The following is a 21,868-nucleotide window of genomic DNA, read 5'->3' as shown; positions in this document are numbered from 1 at the left end:
GGAATGCAATATGATGTATGCATCATCTATGTTGTATTCTAGCCAAAAATGCTTAATATTAATGTAATCAGATCTTTAACTCTAACTCGCTGTTTATAGAATATCTTAGGGATAGAGGAATATGATTAATGATACCACAGATCCAGAAAATCTAGAAGGGAAAACTAACGATAAGATAATTAGCCTAATATCTTCAACAGATTAATGTTTTTAAAAAAGGAAAAAAAAAAAAAAGACCATGTAAAGAGGCTTAGCCAAATGAAATGTGTTCTCCAAAATTGCACCTGGGTTTGGACAAACCAGCCACAGAAAGTATATGGAAGACAATTGGGAAAATTTGAATATGAAGTAGATATTAGATATTATTGAAGAATTGTTAGTAATTCTATTAGGTGTAGTAATATTTTGAGTACTTAGGAACATGTTCTTATTGTTTACATATTAATTCTGATATTTAGAAGTGAAATGTCACTTTTAAATACATCAATATACCAAAAATAAGTCTTTAACATGTCTAATATGAGTCCACACTTGGTGACAAATATCATTTTAAAGATTCTGAACATAAAAATGGAAAATGAACTTTTCACTAACAAAGTTGAAAAGACAAGAAAATGGAGATTTAAACAATTTCTATTTATGTTTATAATTACATATAAATTAATTTTAAGCTAGACTTCTAGCTCAGGGTTTTGCAAATTAACAAATATTAATTATTTTAAACTGGATTCTCTTGCTCCACGTCCTTCTTCTCCATTCTTTATTCAATCATTGTCAGACCATTGAACCAATTTACCACTCAGACAAGTCAGCTCCACTGTCTGCTGTTTACTGCCAAATGAAAATCAATGAAATCAGTCATCATTGCCTATCCTAAAGACTGTGAGTACTGACTTTGAAAACCCATTTCATTGTTTTCAGAATGCTTTTTATACTGTCTTGGGAACTTCCTTTTTTGATGAATCATGAGGTCCCATTTTATCAGTGATGAAGCCCAGCCTGCCTCTTCAGTCTGACTCACACCACCACTACTCTGGCGCTCTGGTGTTTGGTGACATGGCCTTTCATTTCCTAGAATAAGCTGTGTTCTCTCTTTTTTAAAGATTTTAGTTAACAAGTTTCTCTGCCTGGCTTTTTTCTTTTCTCTCTTTAACTAGATGATTCTTACATATACTTTAGAACAAAATGCAAAAATTGCTTTTCCAGGGAAAATTTCCCAAATACCCCATATTAGGCAGGACTCCATACAGTCCTACTTACATTCTGACAGTATTCTTTACTTTCTCTCAGAACCTTAGCAGAGTTTGTATTTATACATATATTTTTGTGACATGTATTTCCCACAGACTCTCAGCTCCATAAGGATAATTATCATTCGTCTTTTGTTTACTACTATAGATTCTGCAACTAACACAGTGTCCAGCACTCAGAATGTGTTTATTAAAGATTTGCCTAGTGGTTTTATTATTATTATTATTATTATTATTATTATTGTTATTATTATTTTGGTACGTGTGAGTATGATACAGTGAAACACTGGGCAAGTACAGTTTCTTATTTTCTTCATTGTTGTACTACTGTACATATACAGGTGCTGAGTAAATGCTGATTGTATGAATGAATGGATTGGGGAGAGAACAGTTTTATCTGAGTTTTGTTTCAGTTATATACCTTCTATACTCTTGATCTTCACTTCTGTGTGTAGAGTTAATTATCCATAAAATGAATTTTTTAAAGGATAATTTTTAAGGATAATTTCAACACTAAATATCTTTAAAAGTAGGATTTTCAATTATTTACCCTGCTTTTGCAATCATGGCATTTGAAGCTGGTAATGAGAACAATCAACAGCACTGGATCGAGCAAGTGTTTGTTAAACAATTACATATTGACTTGAATTCAAATCAATATCTCGGGAAGGCCTTTGTGAAATTTGACAAGCTAATTTTCACATTTATGTGAAAGTGCAAAGGACAAGAGTAATCAAGATGTTCTTAAAGAAGAATTAGTCAGGAAACCATAAACTATCAGATAGGACTATCAGTTAGGTTGAAAAATGGAAATTGTACCCCTAAGTGATAAAAGTCATCATCATCATCATAATCATGCTAGATTAAATATTTAAATGTGAAAAGAAAAATGATAAAGACTTAAAAACAAAGAATTTTTCTTAGAGTAGGTACAAATTTAATACCCTAAAAGCACTAAACATAAAGGAAACAAGATTATACTAAAATTAAGAACTGCTTATCAAGAAATACAATAAAAAAGAGAGAAAATAATAGTCAAAATCTAGGAGAAGGTATTTGCAACACATGTAACTGACAGAAAGCTCATAGCCAGAATATATAAATGTCTCCTACAAATCAATAAGAAAAACAAACTATTCAATTAAAAAAATGAAAGTAATTTTAACAGGTACTTAGAAACGTATTTGCAAACATCCAGAAAACTCAAATTGCCAATACACATATGTAAAGACACTCAACTTCATTAACAATCTGAGAAAGACATATAGAAGGTAGCCCCTTCCACCTGGAAGCAGAAAAGTGGCAGAACAGGCCTGAAGTCCTAAGGCAGGAGGCAAGAGCAGCAGCCTCAACCCAGAAGCAGGCAAGCAGCAGACTGTGCCCAAAACACCATTTCCACACAAGTGGCCCACCACAGCCACTGCCACAGCCACAGCTGCTGCAAAAGCAACTTGACACTGCAGCAGTGAACACAGACACCATGCAGACAGCCCACTAGACACTTGACTGCATTAACACAAGGCGTGTCACCAGTAGAGACCAGAAAAAGAAGAGGACGTCTCTCTCCTCAGAGCCCACTCCAGAGTAATACAAGAGGTGACTACTCTACCAGGTGACCAGACAACAACATAGAGATACTGGAAATATTAAAAACCTGAGAAAAAATGACAACACCAAAAGAATACAGTAATTCTCAAATACCAGACTCTACAGAGCAGGAAACTCTTGAAATGACTGAAAAGGAATTCTGAGCAACAATCATAAGGAAACTCACTGAGATACAAGAAGACTCAGACAACATAATGAAATGAGAAAAAAAAATCCAGGACATGATAATTTGCAAAGAGATTAAGATCTTTAAAAAGAATGTAGCAGAACTCACGGAACTGAAAGATTCACTCAGTGAAATAAAAAAAAACATAACCAAGAGCTTAAGCAACAGGCTAGAAAGAGCAGAAGAAAGAATTTCTGATCTTGAAGATAGTCTTTTTGAAATAACCCAGGTGGATGGACAAAAAAAAAGGAAAAAAGAATTTTTAAAAAATTAAGAAAATCTAAGAGAGCTACCAAACAACATCAAGCACACAAACATTCAAATCACTAGTCTGGATTAGCCAAGATTACTAATCACTATAAGCAGATAAAATGAACCATAATTACTTGATCTTCCTTAGTCTCATTCTTCCAAACTAGGGTGTTTAAAACATCCACTGGGAGCTTCAGAAAATGGTCATATTCAAGATCTTAAATGAAGAGGACTTACAAAATATCCCAGAAGTAAAATCATAAAAAATAAATAAATAAATAAAGGTGTGGAGAAAACAATTTAGTTTATCAACCACAAAAATGTTTGCTATTCTTTGCATATTTAAAAATAGATCACTCAACATCACTCAGCATCCGGGAAATGCAAATCAAAACCATCTAACCCCAGTTAGGATGGCTAAAATCCAAAAGACTATGAACAATAAATGCTGGCGAGGCTGCGGAGAAAAAGGAACTCTCATACATTGTTGGTGGGACTGCAAAATGGTGCAGCCTCTATGGAAAATGGTATGGAGGTTCCTCAAACAATTGCAGATAGATCTACCATATGACCCAGCTATCCCACTGTTGGGAATATACCCAGAGGAATGGAAATCATCAAGTCGAAGGTATACCTGTTCCCCAACGTTTATCGCAGCACTCTTTACAATAGCCAAGAGTTGGAACCAGCCCAAATGCCCAACATCAGATGAGTGGATATGGAAAATGTGGTACATCTACACAATGGAATACTACTCAGCTATAAAAACGAATGAAATACTGCCATTTGCAGCAACATGGATGGACCTTGAGAGAATTATATTAAGTGAAACAAGTCAGGCACAGAAAGAGAAATACCACATGTTCTCACTTATTGGAGGGAGCTAAAAATTAATATATAAATTCACACACACACACACACACTCACACACACACACACACACAAACCGGGGGGGGGGGGAAGAAGATATAACAACCACAATTATTTGAAGTTGATACGACAAGCAAACAGAAAGGACATTGTTGGGGGGGAGGGGGGAGGGAGAAGGGAGGGAGGTTTTAGTGATGGAGAGCAATAATCAGCTACAATGTATATCGACAAAATAAAATTTAAAAAAAAAAAACAAAAAAAATTAAAAAAAAATAAAAAAAATAAAAATAGATCACATTTAAGAGTAACACACTTAGAAAAACTGCTATGAGCAGAAGCCAGTTTGGTAGTTAAGCCAGTTTAAACAGGTGAAGTAGTTAGTCAACAGGTCCAACTGTTTGCTAGAGAAGCTCCATGTAGGTCTTAATTCCTGTTACTTAACTGTGACTACCAACCCCAGTGGCATTAGTGCAAACATGATGCTTTATGCTGCAGCTGAACTAGGGACTAAGTGACTGCTAATGAAGAGATCGTCAAAGAAAAAAAGATTCTAGTTACTTAGTAAAACATGTAACGTCATTAATACGACTAATCAGTGAAAGTCACTATTAGCTGTTATGGGACATACAAAGATGGGCAAGAAAGAAGAAATTTCACTACAGAAACTCTAATCTATTAGAGGAAATAGTGTACATACAAGAACAACTACAATTAGTTACAAAACTGACTAATTGTTAGAGACTGGCATAGTGAATATTTCATCATTACTAGCAGATTTGTTTTGACGGACTCTTTAGAAAAATAACTGAATGTGTAAATTTGCCCACATTCTTATGCTTGTTAAAATTCTCCAAATGATACAGTTTAATATGTTTAGATGTTTTGAAAACAGTTACATAATTTATTTTAAAAGTAAAATAATTTGAATCTAATTGTAAAAATAGCTGCAAAAAAGCTCATGGACTTGAATCCCAGTTACTAGCATGGAGAAAAACGGTACCTGTGTAATCCAGGTTGTCAATGGAGAGAATATGGCCGTTTTGAGGCAACCCTTAAAACTGAATACACAAGGTCTAGGCACAGTGACCACATTTCCCATACACAGCTTGGGGTCAAAGAGCTTAATTACGTAACTCACTGACATCAGGAAAATCCCCCAAATGTAGCGGGATTGTCACTAGGGTCCTCTGAAGGGTGTGAATTAAATGGATGGTAAATGATTTCAGTAAGCGTATCTGAGTCTTCCTTCTGGCCCTTTGCTAAGAAATAAGTGGGTAAGAAACGGTGAAAAGGATTCATAAAATTCATCTTTTCTTTCCATTGCCCTGGGAGATGTCAGTTACTTAGATCACATAAATGTCTCTATGGCATACAAATTGATTAGCATTCAGGAGTTGTGACTAATGTTTAGTTTATTGTATTAACATAAAATTTCTTACGATCTGAGTTACTGACTATGTACTAATTGTTCAAATGTTCTGTATTCATGTATTTTACAAACTTTTTTTTTCACGTTTGCCATGTATTCTTAAGTTGTCTGGTACCTACTGCCCTCTTCTCAATTATTCCAAATGTCATACACTTCTTTTATACCTTCCTCCATTCTTTATGTATTAAAGTTGATGTGAGCAGCCAAAACGAACAGCAACTAAAATACTATCTCTATAGGTTCCTAAATATGTATCTCTAATATTTCAATCTTGAAGTCTGTTATTACTAACATTTCAAGCACCTAACCAACAGCTATATTTAACAGCTAAATTGAATGGCAATATATTTTCTTTGGCCTGTGTATGACAAGGAGAAATGTTAGTCTTTTTAGATATTCTTATAAACTATGGCTGAAGCAGAAATTTGAGACTTTTACTTGGTAGACTAATCACTGATCGCTATGCCGTATATCAAATACTTACAAGTATCCCTCAAACTGGGACATGAGAAATCAAACAAAGGCATGAGTAAATACTGACAGCTAAGTTGAAGGATATTTCCATTGCACAGTGTTTCAATATCAATAAGCTTATTTCATTAAATTGGTAATTATAGGTCATTGGTTAAAATCTGGGTCAATGTTGAAATGGAGAAATAGTGATTTATTTACCTTTCTAAATAAATTAATTACCACTTGTTTAGTAAACAAGATCTTTTAAACATGAAGTCCTTGGGTGAACATGATATAGAACATTTAAATATGCTTCTATACACAGAGGCATGCATTTGAATTTTTTTAACAATGACAAGAATATTAGCCCTTTAATAGCAGGAAGGCACATATTCCTTCCAGCATATTCCTATATATTTTTCATTTTTAACAGTCCCTTATATTTTGAATATATGTTATCATCCAAAAAATTAGTTGTTTCTTAGATTCTTCAATTTGTACATAGGCTTACAGAGGTCCTCACAGTAGTGGGGCTTCTAAAACCAGTGATTCCTTGAAGTTTCTAAGGATCAGGTCCTCCTTATAGGTGGAGGGTTATAACTAATGAGCTTTTTGGATCCAGGTTGGAAAATACATTTTTCTCATGTGTCAAATCTAATCAATTTGTAGTGACAGTCTAAGGTGATATATTGAGAAGGACTTTGAATCTCAGGGTGAATATAGTGATTACATTCAAATGTCTACCAAGGGGGCAGGAAAAGAAATTTGCTTCATGAATACAGTGAGGTTTTTAACCCTTCTCAAGTCCATTGAATACTCCATAGGATGCAGTGAAACTCTGGAAATACGTGCAATGAACCAAACTAATTTTATGAAAACTTCCCACACTGTATTTTTCTCTTTTTTCCGTCTCCTATTTCATTACAGGTAGTTATAACAACTAGACATACAAGAGTATATAGCACCCCATTAGCAGAATCGTCTCCATTGTTTAGCACTGCTTTTGCATTTTCCAAAATACTGATTATTACTCCTTTGTGGACAACAGCATGGTTATAACTTATAGCAGATTTGTTGGTTGTCTCTGCAACATCATTGCTACTCTGCAACTCATATTATTTTGCAGCAGCCACACACTAAGAATGAGATTGACCCCAGTTCCAAAAAGAATGATTGTCCTAAATTAATCAGGGAAACCTTAATCTCTTTCCTACAGGGATTGGTTTATGTAAACCAGGCCTAATTCAATCAGCATAGTTATCTTCCTGGTCACAAGGAATGGTTCAAAGTAGAGTGTGAGACCAATTCAGACCACTAAGACAGAGGTCATTTTTGCTGGGTATTTCTAGAAATCAGCATCATCGCTTTTTCTAGAAATCAGCATCATCGCTTTTTTGAGAAAGTCACCAGAAAAGAGCCCTCTCATACTTTGACAGAATTATGTGAAGATATTTTTACACTGTGAAGGAATTTCTCTGGTACAATGTACCACACAAACAGCAGAACTGAGAGGATGAAAGAAGTGGATCTTCAGGTGTGTTTGAGCCATTCCTGAAGCATGCCTCTTCTAGACTTTTCAGTTACGAGTCAATAGAATTCCTTTGTTTTAATTAAACAAGACTGCATTTGGATTTTTATTAATAGCAAACAAAAACATTCTATCTGATATGTACTTTTTTTCATTTTTGAAGGAAATATCTCTAAAATGGATTATCCCATTCTTGTTTTCTTAAAAATCAGTAATTATAAGGACCATAGTTTTTCATTTTCTTAAAAACCTGGGAATATAACTATGATTGTTTATATTGTTGTATTTTAGAATGCAGAAATAATATTATTGAACTTAAGGCCACAGTAGTTTCAAATATAATGAAATCCTAAGCCTTAAATTTATAAAATGAAATGGACATAGTAAATAAATCCTAATTTGACCAAAATAAATATTGTTTCTCTATTACAATGCTTTTAAAACATAAATTTGCTTGATTTCTTTATATTGAATTCTTTCTCAGTCCCTAAAATTTGATTTAAATATCATAAAAACGCTCCTATTTTGGGAATACCTTCATTATATCCTAAAATAATTGTTGCAAACTCTTCAAGAGACATTACATCATTCAGATGATAACTACACTACATTTAAAAGAAATCTGCAAAAATCTGCAATGTTGAATATTTTCTATATTACACAAATAGTAGCAGACTATACGGGACCAAAGTTTAGCAACAAAACAAATATATATATATAAAGCAAGAGAAGAGTGTGTGCATATATATGTGTATATATATACACACATATGCACACACACACACTCACATGTAATTTAGGATTTTCCAAAGAATAAATCTGAGAGCGATTAGCACTGAAAATCTGTATCATTAGTTCATACCATACGATGAGTGTGTGTGTGTTTATGTACATGTATATAAGGAGATCTTTTATTACACTCACCCGTGAGGGCAGTGGGTGCCTCCAGGACACTTAAGTATCAAGATTAAAGTCCATTATAACAGTCTTTAAAAGCTTGCTCAGATTCTTCTAGTATATTAGTTTTTTTGTTCATTTGTTTGTTTTTAATAAGTGTATATTGCCTGCAGCTTTTATATCTTTTATTATACAGTAAGTTTGTTTTAACAGCATTTTTTGGAAGGACTTTGACCTACCTACCTAGAGCTAACTGTTTTGCCTTGACTACTCTGCACTTTCTCTCTGTACTTTTACTACAGCACTTTGAGAATGATATTATCAGAAAATAGTATAAAAAGACAATCTCTTCTTCAAAGAAAAGAAATAATGCAAAAATTAACATTAAAACTTACTTTCAACTTATTGACTGATGCCTAAAATAAAATGAAGCATTCATATTTAGAGCATTCAAAATTCAATTATCACCGAAAATGTTACTTTACAGAATGAGGCTAATACTTCCTGAAGTATATATGAAAACTTCCTGAAACAGGCATATTGTGTCTTTAAAAGTTCGTTGCATTGTTTACAGGTTATTATAGAACCCCCATTCTGATTTATATGTCTAGAGTATTTATATTATGTAACAAATACATATTAAATCAGCCTTCATATATTATAAAAGAAGAAAAGTATGCTCAGGGCATAACAGCCTTTCTACACTTTGCTATCTTAATATGTAGTGATAACTCTTTCAATATACTGTAGCATTTGTCAAAATATCTACTTTGATGATTAATTGATATTTAAAAAGGAGTCAAATTTTGACAACTTATTATGCAATAATTCACTTTTTAGTAATAAAAGCAAAAAGGAAAAAGAGAAACAGTATAAGCATGCCTTTAGAAACTATAATATTTGTGCAGTATAATGAAAAACAATAAACCAAACCTCTCTAGGCAATAGAAAATAGTCAGCACAATCTCCAATTTCAGTAAACGAAGATATTGAGTTTAATTATACATTATGAAGAAAATACACACCTATAATATTTCCTTTTCAACGCATAAGTGGTTGGTTTTAATATGCCATCATCTCCCTTGAGTAGCTCCAACCAACATTCTTTATTACAAAGTACAATCTCTGCATTGAAAATACATATCTGGGATATTTTCTGGTTTAGTTTGTGTCATGAAAACATAGCATGTAGACCTCTATGGAGACATTTTGCATATAGTAACAATAATTTGATATATCAGGGAAAACTGTAAATTTTTTTAAAAAACAAAAGCTGTAAATCCACAATTTTGGATAATCTCAAATGTACACATACACAGGATTAAAGAATATCCTTAAACTTGCATTTCTAAATAGAATACAATATTTTTATATTTTATGGAAACAATATATCGACTATATTAGAGATAGTTGGAAGACACTCAAATTTACTCATATGAATTAGAAATCATAGCCAAGTTTTCTCAGTATTAAAGACCGGTATTAGAAATTCTATTAGCCTCATGAATACACATACTTTGAAATTCGAAAAACTAAGTAATAGATATTTTGTCTCTTCCTTTTTCTCTTACTTTACTTAAGGCTACTGAGATATATTTTTCAAAGCCTTAGCTTAGAATGGCATCTCAAGAGAAATTAAATCATTCTGTATTTTAGCCTATCTCTCTATTCCACAGTTATAAAATGAATAGACTGTTTTAACTTTTCAGTTACTATGCTGTAAGAATCTTAACAATATTATAACTGGTATAAACATGTTTTCTAAATGACATTTTATGTTTATAAAATGACATTTTTAAATAATTTCAGATTCTTATTTCACAAGTCATGTATTTTAAAATAATGTTAGTGAATATCATGATTTTATTATTCAAAGTGATCATGGTTAATTAACCCTAAAGGATGATTGACAGACAAATGCAATGAATATTAACTAAAATAGTTAAAAATTACACTTATTTAAATGTTTTTCATCACCGAAGATACCATTAACCTTATTCACACCATTGCAAAATTGAGTAAAAATTTATATCTATAAAGTAAAGGTAAATATAACTATATTGGTAGAATACAAACTATATAAGAATTACTAACCTTGATTTCTAGGCTTTATGCAAATATTGTCTTATTCTGAAATTTAATCACTTTGTGCTAATTTCTCATATACAATGAGAATAAATATTTATTTATTATTTATTAAATAGATGTTTAATAATTAAATATTTATTTATTTATAATGGGAATAAATATGTATTCATTCCCATTATATATGAGTATTTCTGCTACTTTTTCTTTGTACTATTGTAAACTACCCAAATAAGTTTAATAACAGATCCTGCTTAAACATTATGTAAGAAAAAAAGAAACATATATGCATTTAAGAACAATACTTTTTGAAAGCCCTATGCTTATCAATATTGTATATCTTATACTAATTAAAAGTAAGGAATTTTTTTTCTTGAACAAGGTGGGGAAAACAATGGAAGGACTAAGAAACTGATCTTTCTTGAGGAAGCTTACAAGCAAAATCAGGTCATTTGCTGGTTTCCATGGTACCACATATATAAGGCATTTTTATTTCGCTGGATAGATGTACCATTCGTATTCAGAGATTTTTATATGTAATATAGAGCATTTAGGGTACCAGATGAAAAGTGCTATCAATCCAATAATATAATAGATAGTGCCTATCTTCTGACACCCCAAATACCCTATACTCACATTCAATTTTAAAGTTCTTTTCTTCTAAATATACCTGTAGTGTTTTATTTTGTTTTGTTTAAATACAAGTTACCAGTCATTATTAATTGGGTGTCTATTATAGACAGAATTTTAGCAAGAAAAGTCTAATGAAATATATTAAATCCAAAAACAAATATAAAATAAATATAGGATATACATCTGTTAAGCAGGCAAAGGATATGGGTAACAAGCCATATGAAACTCTTTACTGAAAATAGCAAAGATCCAAGAATCTGGCATAAATGAAGAGGAAAACAATTTTAAAAGTCCAAATAATTGGCTCAAAAGTTATACTGAGTGAGAAGTTGATTGGGAGAATATACTTTTGAACATTTCCTCCTTCTTATAATATTCTTTGCTTGTGGATTACATAAACCACTCTGTCCTGGATCTCTTCTCCTCTCTCTTTTGCTCTTCATTCCTCTGCATTAATGTTGCCAGGGTAACCATATGCATCACTAGAGATTGTGAAAATTTTCTATAATCTGTGCTGTCAAATACAGAAACCACTTGCATACATGGTCACTAGCATGTAAATTGTGACTAATGCCATTAAGAAACTGAAATTCTAATTTTACTTACTCTAAATTATTTTTTAATTTAAATCCTCATGTTGCTAGTGGTTACTATATTCAACAGTGCCTTTCTAAACCCTACTTCTTTCTGAACATCGACTTCATTTATCCAACTGCAGCCTTAATGTATGGGCCTAGATACTCTATAGCACCCCCAAACTCCACATGTCTAACGTCAAACCCATTATCACTTTCTCCAGCCCAGCCCCTCATCATAATTATTCAATAATATTAACTTTGGATAAGATAGAACTATTGAAATTATCCTTGACTCTTCACAGCATGTCTCATACGTCATATTACCTGTCATTTAATTCTAAAATTGTATCTCAAATCTGTCTTCTGTTTTCCAAAACACTCTCTCAGGGTCAATGCATTGACATTATGATAAAACAGAAATTTCTTAAATTCCTCAAATGTCACCTCTCTGGTGAATTCCTCAAATCTCCTAGTTGGAGGCAAAAGCTCCATCTTTATCCCTCCTGTACTTTGTTCACATTACTACCATCTCTTTCAGTTTACTATATTAAAATGATTTACCCACCTTTTCTATTCCCTTAGACCTACTCCTGTGTATTAATTGCTCTTTTATTTCAGGTGTTTTTCTGCATGCTTGGCTTACAGTAGACTAATAACAATTTATGAGCTAAATGTTGAAGATTTAGAAACATAACTAGAAAATTACTAGGTGTAGGAGAAGAAGTAAGCCTATTTCAGAACATGAATCCATGGTGATTTTTATTCACTTATTAAAGGATTAAGAAGCTAGGATTTGTATTGGTATTTTATTCATGTTTACTCTTCAAAGGAATTAGTTTGACTTTTTTGATAATTAAAAAATGCTATCTTTTTAAGGTAATTATAGAGGATAAGAAAAACATCTTCTAATAGGAACAGTGGTTATGGGGGTGGGTGGAGGAGGAGAAGTGGTGGATTAATGGGTACAAAACTGTGCTATCCACCCTAAGTGAATTATTGTGCAGTGTATGCATGTATTGAAACAACACACTGCACTGTACCCCATAAATACGTACAAGTAAATGTTAAAGAATTTTGAATAAAAAACAAAGAAAAACATCTTCAGCATCAATGCAGCATATGCTGCCCTTCGGCAATTTTATACTGTACCACCTGACTGTCATTGGAGCCATGATGAATTACACATTCTGACATCAATATTAAGCCCCATTCATTACTTTCTTAGGTTCCATGCTTTATATCAAAAATAAAAATGCCAAGACAAATTTAAACTTTGTAAAAAAAAAAAAAAAACATTACAGCACAACATTGAAAAACTACTTTCAAGGACTCACAGTTCACATCCCATGTATGAGTATGGTTTATTTATTTTAAAATATTGCTTAAATTTAGCAAAGCACTAGCTATAAATCATTCACTTTTTAGTATGTAGAAATTTTAATTTAATTTGACATAAAATTTTACTTGTGTATAGCAAAAGTATAAAATGCCAAGAGTTACTTACTTGAAAAGGATAATAGATTGTATCACATGTATATATTCATATTAAATGCATATATTTGTTTTATTTAATTAGTTAATATAAAATATGTGATTGTTAATGGTGCTATATCAAATACAAACTTTTATTGGGAGAAATAAGAAAAAGTATCTTCAATATTTTAATTCCTTCTAGTTTCTTAAAAATGCTTTAATATTGTTGTAACTCCAATAATAGTGCTTCATAATTTTACAAAGTGTTTTTCATATTTCATATCATTTTGTCATAATTGACAATTAAGAATTTACACCTAGAAGGAAATTTTTATTCAAAATCAAATGTTATTTCTATAATATCACATTATGTGGAATAGAAGTGTACTAAACATGTCATACGCTGTGATAATACCACTATTATCATTAGCAAAACAAAGTATTCTAAAGACCTCAACTCTTCACAAATTAAATTGTATACTCCATTTGTACACACTAAATGCATTCTCAGCATTTAATTATTTAATTTTGTTATATGTTTTCATATTTATGTTATTCATACACTCGTGTGTATATATTGCTTTAAAGTAAAATAAAATTCAGAAAATGCAGGCAAAAGCCTGCTTTAGATTTTAGCCCTAGTATTTTTTTAACGTGTTATTAAAATGACTTAATTACATACTACATTTCTCGAGACAATATATATATATCATCCCTTTCAACTTCATGGAATCCTAGTAAAAAAGGGCATTGTGAGTGTACTCCTTTTTGGTGTAAGAAACAAAATAAAGTGATACTAAATAATAATAACAATTTGGCAGCCAAGACAGAGCTAAAAACCATGCCCCCATTTTCTAGTCATATACTCTATTTAACTTCTCTATATTAATGGGTATTTAGATTTTGTTGTTGACCAAAGAAAATTTGACATTAAGATAATTTATCTATCAAATACTTCTTTTTACAGTTCCTCCGTTCTGCTATTGGTGAAATAAGACTGAAATTGTGAAGCACAATTTCTTCCCTTGGCCTATGTCTGTAACACGAGTGCAGGTAGACATGCTGGTGGGGAAACATGATCAACACTGGATAAGTATATGTGGTCCTAGATAACGTCACACAACTCTTTCTTCTGTACTTAAGCAGATTTTATTTTTTCATAGACATAGAATTCTCTCCAATATCCATTTAATGGGTAAACTAGATATATTTGAAAACACATGTAGAACATGTACCAATATCTTTGAATAAATTTGTGTCTTCTCCCTAACGGTCTTTTATTTTCTGTCTGTTTTTCACACACTCAGTACTGACCTTTTATATAGTTCAGGCGATGCTCTATGCTCCCTTATTAACTCACTGACCCATCCCTGCTTCCCAACATGCTCTCAGAAGTTACAGTTCTTAAGTGTACCGAGACCTCAGACATTAAAAATCAAGTGTGTGTTCATACCTCTAAAATCAAAAGCCTAACATTTTCTCTGACTGGGGACTTCATGTGAAAGACACTATCATCTCATTATATATCTGATGCCAACATAGTCTCAAATTGCCCCTTCCACAAAAATCTTTCATTTTCTTGATCCCCAGAAAAGCAAAAAAATTGAAAAAAATTACTATTTCATTGCCCTAAAATCCTCTAATGTTTTGCTTAAAAATAAATTCATGTAGACTCTAAAGATCTAGAATATTTGAATGAATATGTACGTATTCACACAAATATATATTTATCTACATATATTCACCCAAACACATATATATATATTCATCACACACACACACACACACACACACACATGCATGCACGCATAATCTCCAATTATTGAGAATACAGCTAAAATTTTGAATACTAAAGAGGTACTTTGGGGTTACTCCTATCTTGCTATATCTAAATAATAATGAACGATAGGCCCATCTAGGCCAGTGACATAAGCCAGCCTGACGCCCGGGGGACCTGGGAGACAGGCCATGGGCCTTAGCCCTGTCCCCACCGCCACCGCTGCTGCACGTCCAGGCCAGTAAGGGAAGCCAGCGCTACCCAAGGGATCCTGGGAGATGGGAGCTGTGACAGCCTCACCCCCTCTGCAACCAGATGTTAGAACATACTTATTACCCATGTGTATTTCTTTGGGTGTGTGTGTCTTATCTGCTCATGTCTTTCACCAAATTTCAGCTTAGATTTTTGCAATTCATTTTTAAGGGTTATTTTTGCAATAAGGATATTAATCTTAGTGTGTTAAAAAAAAATAAAAGTGAAGAATAGAATAATGTTTACCAGAGTTTGGGAGGTGTGGAGGTGGGGGGGAGACAAGGGGTAAACCAATGGGGACAAAACTGTGCTGCTATCTACCCTAAGTGAATCAATATGCAAAATATTCATATATTGAAACAACACCACTGTACCCCACAAAAATAAATATAAATAAAATTAAATTTAAAAAAATGAATGATCAAAGGATGAAAATACTGAAAATTAAATCAAGGAACTGGGATATTGGAAATAAAAATATTAAAAAATGTATGGTTAATATTCACATATTTTGAGCTTAGAAGAATCTTAAGTGAAATGTAATTCAAACTCCTCTTATTTTAAAGGTTTAGAAAATATAAATAAATTCATGCAGCTCTTAAATGTCAGAGACAGAGACTCTAGTCTTGATATTCTGAGCTCATTCTGTTGCCACTCATTGAGCTCAATTCATTTTTACCACACTTCTTATTTTAACAAAGTAAAATAGCCTTGTAAAACTTCACTAAGATTTCAGAATGATTCAATATTTCAAGTAATCATTATATAAATATGGATTATTTTAATGATACTGAAATGCAAATATTCTTTTTAAAATCTATCCCCAAAAGGCAGGTTATAACATGTTAAATAAATAATTGGTAAAATTCAATATGATGACATGTGATGCCAGGAACATTAAATATATTTACTCTGTATTGTAAAACTTAATTTTCTTTATATAACAAACTTACAGCTAGGAAAATACAGTAAAAATATAAGAATAACCACCATAGAGCAAAAACATTTCTTATTATGAATGCAGTCTAACTTTTCCATTTAAAAAAGGCTTTATTTTATTACTGCAACCAAAAAGTACCACAAACAAACAAGTACCTTAAATATTGAAAGAAACTTTGAAGAGTAATTCAAAGACCCATACTGTATTGTCCTTAATTTAAAGTGAAGTGGTACATTTCAGAATATACCAGAAACCTATTTTCAGATTAAGGGAAAAACTGTTTTATTAAGGATTGATTTTTAATACAAATAATTAGGATCTCTATGATCTTGAGCAAATTATCACCTTTCCTCCTTAGCAAAATAATAGAATGTACTAAAATCTTTTCTAGTACCTTCTACAAATGAAAATATATAAATTTCTTTCAATCAGTTACTTTTCTTTCTCCAATTTACCAAGAAAAAAAGAACAAAACATGCCCATCTTGTTCATGAATGCATTTCTCCCCTACCTTGGTAACGGTTTCATGAAGGTTGAAAAAAGGATCCATTTCTTCAATTTTTGATGCATGTTTAGGAAAAAGGGCCTCAGAGAGAAAACTTGGACCCTGTGGTAAATAAAAAAAGAAACATTTTAAACTCATAATTGATTTCATTTTTTAAGTGTTTATTGGATTTTCTTTAAAGATTCAAGAGGACTTCAAATTGCTTTAGTTTCTGTTTATTGTTGTACTTAATTCTGCTTACCTAATTACCCATCACAGAATATTTACAAATTAAAAGGAGTAGAATTCTATAATTCATGACATTATATGTATTTGCAAAAGAATGTTTCCTTGCCAAAAGAGATTTTTGACATTCCCACCACCTCCCCGACCCCCCCCCCCCAAAAAATGCAGGCTTTTATTGTAGACACCTTTTTAAAAAAATTTTATTTTATTATGACTATTTATTAGATTCAATGCTGATTGCCACACCTTGAGGCATGATGTGAGGGCCAGATTCATACTGGCAGCATATCCATTACCAGAAATTGCTTCAGTACCTGGTGTCCGTCACCCAATTATCCCCACCTCCCTCCCCCTCTACTTTCTCCCCCGACTCCACTTTGTAGCCCAAGGAATGTTCTCTCCCTCTGCAAGACCAACACACTACTGTGGTCTTTCTTTCCTTCCTTTTTTCTCGCTTAGCTCCCACTTATGAGTGAGATCATGTGGTATTTATCCCTCTGTGCTTTGCTTATTTTACTCAACATAAGTTTCTCCAGGCTCATCCATGTTGTTGCAAATGAGAGTATTTCATTCTATTTTATGGCAGAGTAGTATTCCATGGTGTATATATACCACAGCTTCCTTATCCAATCATCCATCGATGGACATTCAGGTTGGTTCCATGTCTTGGCTACTGTAAACAGAGCTGTGATGAACATGGGAGTGCAGGAATCCCTTTGACATGATGATTTCCACTCCTCTGGGTATACACCCAGAATGGGATTGCTGGATCATAAGGAAGATCTATCTGTAGTTGTTTGTGAAGCCTCCATACTGTTTTCCATAGCAGATATTCTAATTTACAGTCCCAGCAACAGTGTAGAAGTGTTTCCTTCTCTCCATACCCTCGCCAGCATTTGTTATTCACCATCTTTTTGATTATAGCCAGTCTAACTGGTGTGAGGTGGTATCTCAATCTAGTTTTAATTTGCATTTCCCTGATGACTAGTGACGTTGAGCATTTTTTCATGTACCTATTGGCCATTTGTATGTCTTCCTTTGAAAAATGTCTATTCAGCTCCTTTGCCCATTATTTAATTGGGTTATTTGGTTTTTTGCTGTATATTCTGGATATAAATCCCTTGTCGGATGCATAGTTAGCAAAAATTTTCTCCCTCTGTTTGTTTCCTTTGCTGTGCAGAAGATTTTTAGTTTGATATAGTCCATTTGTTTATATTTTCTTTTGCTGCTTGTGCTTTCAGGCTCATGTTCATAAAGCCTGTGCCCAGATCTAATTGCTGAAGTGTTCCACCTGTATTTTCCCTTAGTAATTTTACAGTTTCAGGTCTTACACTTAAGTCTTTAATCCATTTTGAGTTGATTTTAGTGTATGGTGAGAGATGCATTTCTAGTTTCATTCTTCTGCATATGGATATCCAGTTTTCCCAGCATCACTTGTTGAAGAGGCAGTCTTTTCCCCAGTGTAGATTTTTGTTGCCTTTTTCTAATATCAGGTGGCTAAAAACCTGAGGGGTGATTTCTGGGTTCTTAATTCTGCTCCACTGGTCTGCATGTCTATTTTTATACCAGTACCATGCTGTTTTGGTTACAATAGCTTTGTAGTATAATTTTAAGTAAGGTTTATTCATTTATTTATTTATTTTTGCTCAGGATTGCTTTGGCTATTGTAGACACCTTGACTAAAAAACTCATATCTGAAATTCCTTCTCTATTTTACATATTGCATGTTTTAAGGCTGGTAGAATAGAATGTTTTTGATAAATATGATTACCTAGAAAAGCCTAGACAGAGTATACATGATTCTTTAAATATTGCCAAGCCAACTTCAAAACAATATTAAAATATGTTTTGGGTAGAACTGCCCTATGACTTTTTAAGCTGCCAATAACGTGGTAACACATTATTATCAGAACCTTAGTGTTAAAATGGTTAAAATGAATCACACGCACTCTAATTCATTTCATACTTGCAGATGTAGCCATTGTAAGAAGCAAGACAACACGGGATGCTGTAATGTTACTGTCTAAAACAATGCTCTTGATGTTATCAATATTATCAGCATCCTATGAAATGATTATTGTTTACAATATAAATATAGCTTTCACTTGAAAATCTAAAGGAACTAGGTTATTTATCTAAAAAACAGAAGACATGGGAAAAGATATATGTGTGTGGATAGAAATATAAATAGGTAGATCAATAGACTTACAAACTGGTAGACAGATAATCTTTCTGAAAACTATCATGGGAAAGAGAAATACAACACAATATATACCAACAATGACTACAACAGGGTAACAAATTTAAGCTAAATTCTATTAGAACTATTTTTTAGAGATATCCAACAGCAGAACACACTACTTTGGGATATATCAACAGTGGAAGAGAAAGTTATAGTGATGTAGTTGACAGGCTTTGAATTTATACAGATGAGGACTGAAATCGACACAATTCCAATTCCGTATATATTAAACAATTGTGATAAGGTGTTTTAGTCCACTTCTATTGCTCATAACAGAATACCTGAAACTAGATATTTCATAAAGAAACAGAATTTATTTCTCACAGTTTGGAGGCTGGGAAGTCCACAGTCCAGGGTGTGAGTCTGGTGAGGGCCTTTTTCCACAATGACATAGGGCGACACGTGAACAGGATGAGCTGAGCAAGGAGAGTTAAGCTTCTTGCTCGCTCTCCTTATAAAGCCATCATAACCACACCCATGACTATCTATTAAACCATTAATTAATTATTTACTTAATTAAACCATCCATTAAATGGATTAATTAAATGGATTAATCCACTCAGGAGGCTAAAGTCCTAACAATCTAACCACCTCCTAAAGGTGTCACTTTTCAATTACCGTAAGACTTCCCACCCTCTTAACACTTTTACAGTGGGGATTGAGTTTCCAATAAATGAACTTCTGAGGGATACATTTGACCCATAACACAAGTTATACTCCCTATGTCATTTTGTTTTGTTTTTAATTGGTGAGAATTGCCAGCCTTTATTATTTTTTTCAAAACATAATTGGTTGGTTCCAACACTTGGCTACTATAAATAGAGCTGTGATAAACTTGGGACTTACTCCCTATTTTGAACAATGCTGAGATCAAGCAAAAGTAACTAAGCTTCTTGTTCCAGCATATACTCGATTTTGGAAAATAACACTATGAATCAACCAAACAGCATAGCTGTCAAAACGAACAGCTTTTTATCAAAACATATTTCATATTCATCTCCTCATTTTGCCCACAATCTAAAACTGACTTGTCAGAAACTGTGCCCAGTCCCAACCAATACTCGCCTTTGTAAGATCTGTCATAAAATTCTTATAATCCAGGCTTAAAATTTCATAAATACCCTTCCCTAATTTCCCCATTTTGAATGCCTGCAAAGACTCAGTGTTATGTGTTGAATTGTCTCTCTCTAGAACTTTTGTGTTGAAGTCCTAACCCCAAGTACTTCAGAATGTGACCTTATTTAGAAATAGGTCATTGCAGATGTAACTAGTTAAGTTACAATGAAGTCATACTGAAGTAGTGTGGGTTCCTAATCCAATATGACCAGTGTCCTTATGAAAAGGGGAAATTTGGGGATAAGTACATAGGGAGAACACCATGTGAATATGAAGTCAGAGATCACAGTCATGTATCTACAAGCTGAGGAACATCAAAGATTGCAAGGAAACACCAGAATCTAGGCAAAAGACATGGAACAAAATCTTTCTCCCAGCCCTTAGAAGGAATCAACCCTGAAAACACCTGTAATGTGAGACAATAAGTTGCTGTTGTTTAAATTATTCAGTTTGTGGTACTATATTATGGTAGCCCTAGCAAACTAATACACTCAGTTAAGGTGATATTTTCCCCTACTGCAATAGGCCTAATAAATCAAGTTTTTTTGGAGGTATTTTGGGCAGTCAGCATAGACATGTTAAAATTTTGGTTTTTCCAGTTCAATAATCAGAAGTAGCTTATTGCCCAAAGGATTTAGTTGCCTTATCTAAGAAACTTCGATAATAATATATGCTTCACAGAGAAGTTGTGAACTGTCCAATGCCTGGCATGTAGGAAACAGTATAATAGCATTGTTGATGTTTCTTAAAACAATAAATACCATAACGATGATATGGGGGTGATTGTGATGATGGTAATGTAAACAATATAGGCTTGTCAGGATATTATACAGAGGCATTTTGATTATGGTAGGATTCTGAGCAGAGGAAATCTATGATTCTACAAGAAACAGTAAGCAGTTTGCATTTAGATATGTTTATTTTTCCAAATAAACTGCGAACCTACTTTAGTGAAATATGACATGCATAATTTGTTGCATTCATTTTTATTTAATAACTAATCTTTGAAGTCCTTAAAAGTTTGCCTTACAGTAGTTTTTAAAAAGCTTCTTAAAGTAATTTCATCTTATTAGTTTACTTAAAAAAAACAAACTTAATAAATAGTGCAAAAGTAAAACATCAGCCAGCCCCAAATTGAGTGTTCCCATAGGATGCAAGTTGGTAGTTATAATTAACAAGATTTTTATTGACCCTTCAATTATTCAGTGGCAGAACATATTAATTTAAGTTATAAATATGTTCCTTATTCTCCAGTGTACTCCCCTTCTCTCTCTTACTCCTTCACCTATGTCTTGACATACCATTCTTTGTTTTTAGTGCCTCATTTATTTAGTCATTTAAAAAAATACTGAACTCTTCCCTACGTGCCAGGTACTGCACTAAATTCAGGACACAGTCCTTTATCTCATGGAGTTTAGTCTAATGGGATTTGAACACATAAAAGATCAAACACCACCTTCTTTCAAAATATTAAGACACCATCACTCTTTTTCATATACATGTGAATATAATAATCATGTTTAATAAACATAAAAATAATGAAATGAGTAAAAAGATATGTACTTTGTGCAAGTTTTCTAGTGCTATTA

At 32.8% G+C, this 21,868-nt stretch overlaps 1 protein-coding gene across 1 annotated transcript in view; it reads right to left on the bottom strand.

Annotated features, from left to right (window-relative positions):
- The window catches only part of NAALADL2 (N-acetylated alpha-linked acidic dipeptidase like 2), a 757,732-nt gene that overhangs the window by 144,967 nt on the left and 590,897 nt on the right, over window positions 1-21,868 (bottom strand). Inside the window, exon 11 of the mRNA XM_063104553.1 lies at window positions 16,703-16,798. Coding sequence (XP_062960623.1) covers window positions 16,703-16,798 — 96 coding nt within the window. The remainder of the gene's footprint in view (window positions 1-16,702; window positions 16,799-21,868) is intronic.

Source organism: Cynocephalus volans, chromosome 1 (assembly GCF_027409185.1).
Source record: "Cynocephalus volans isolate mCynVol1 chromosome 1, mCynVol1.pri, whole genome shotgun sequence".
Lineage (NCBI taxonomy): Eukaryota > Metazoa > Chordata > Mammalia > Dermoptera > Cynocephalidae > Cynocephalus > Cynocephalus volans.
This window is presented reverse-complemented; position numbering and strand designations above follow the sequence as displayed.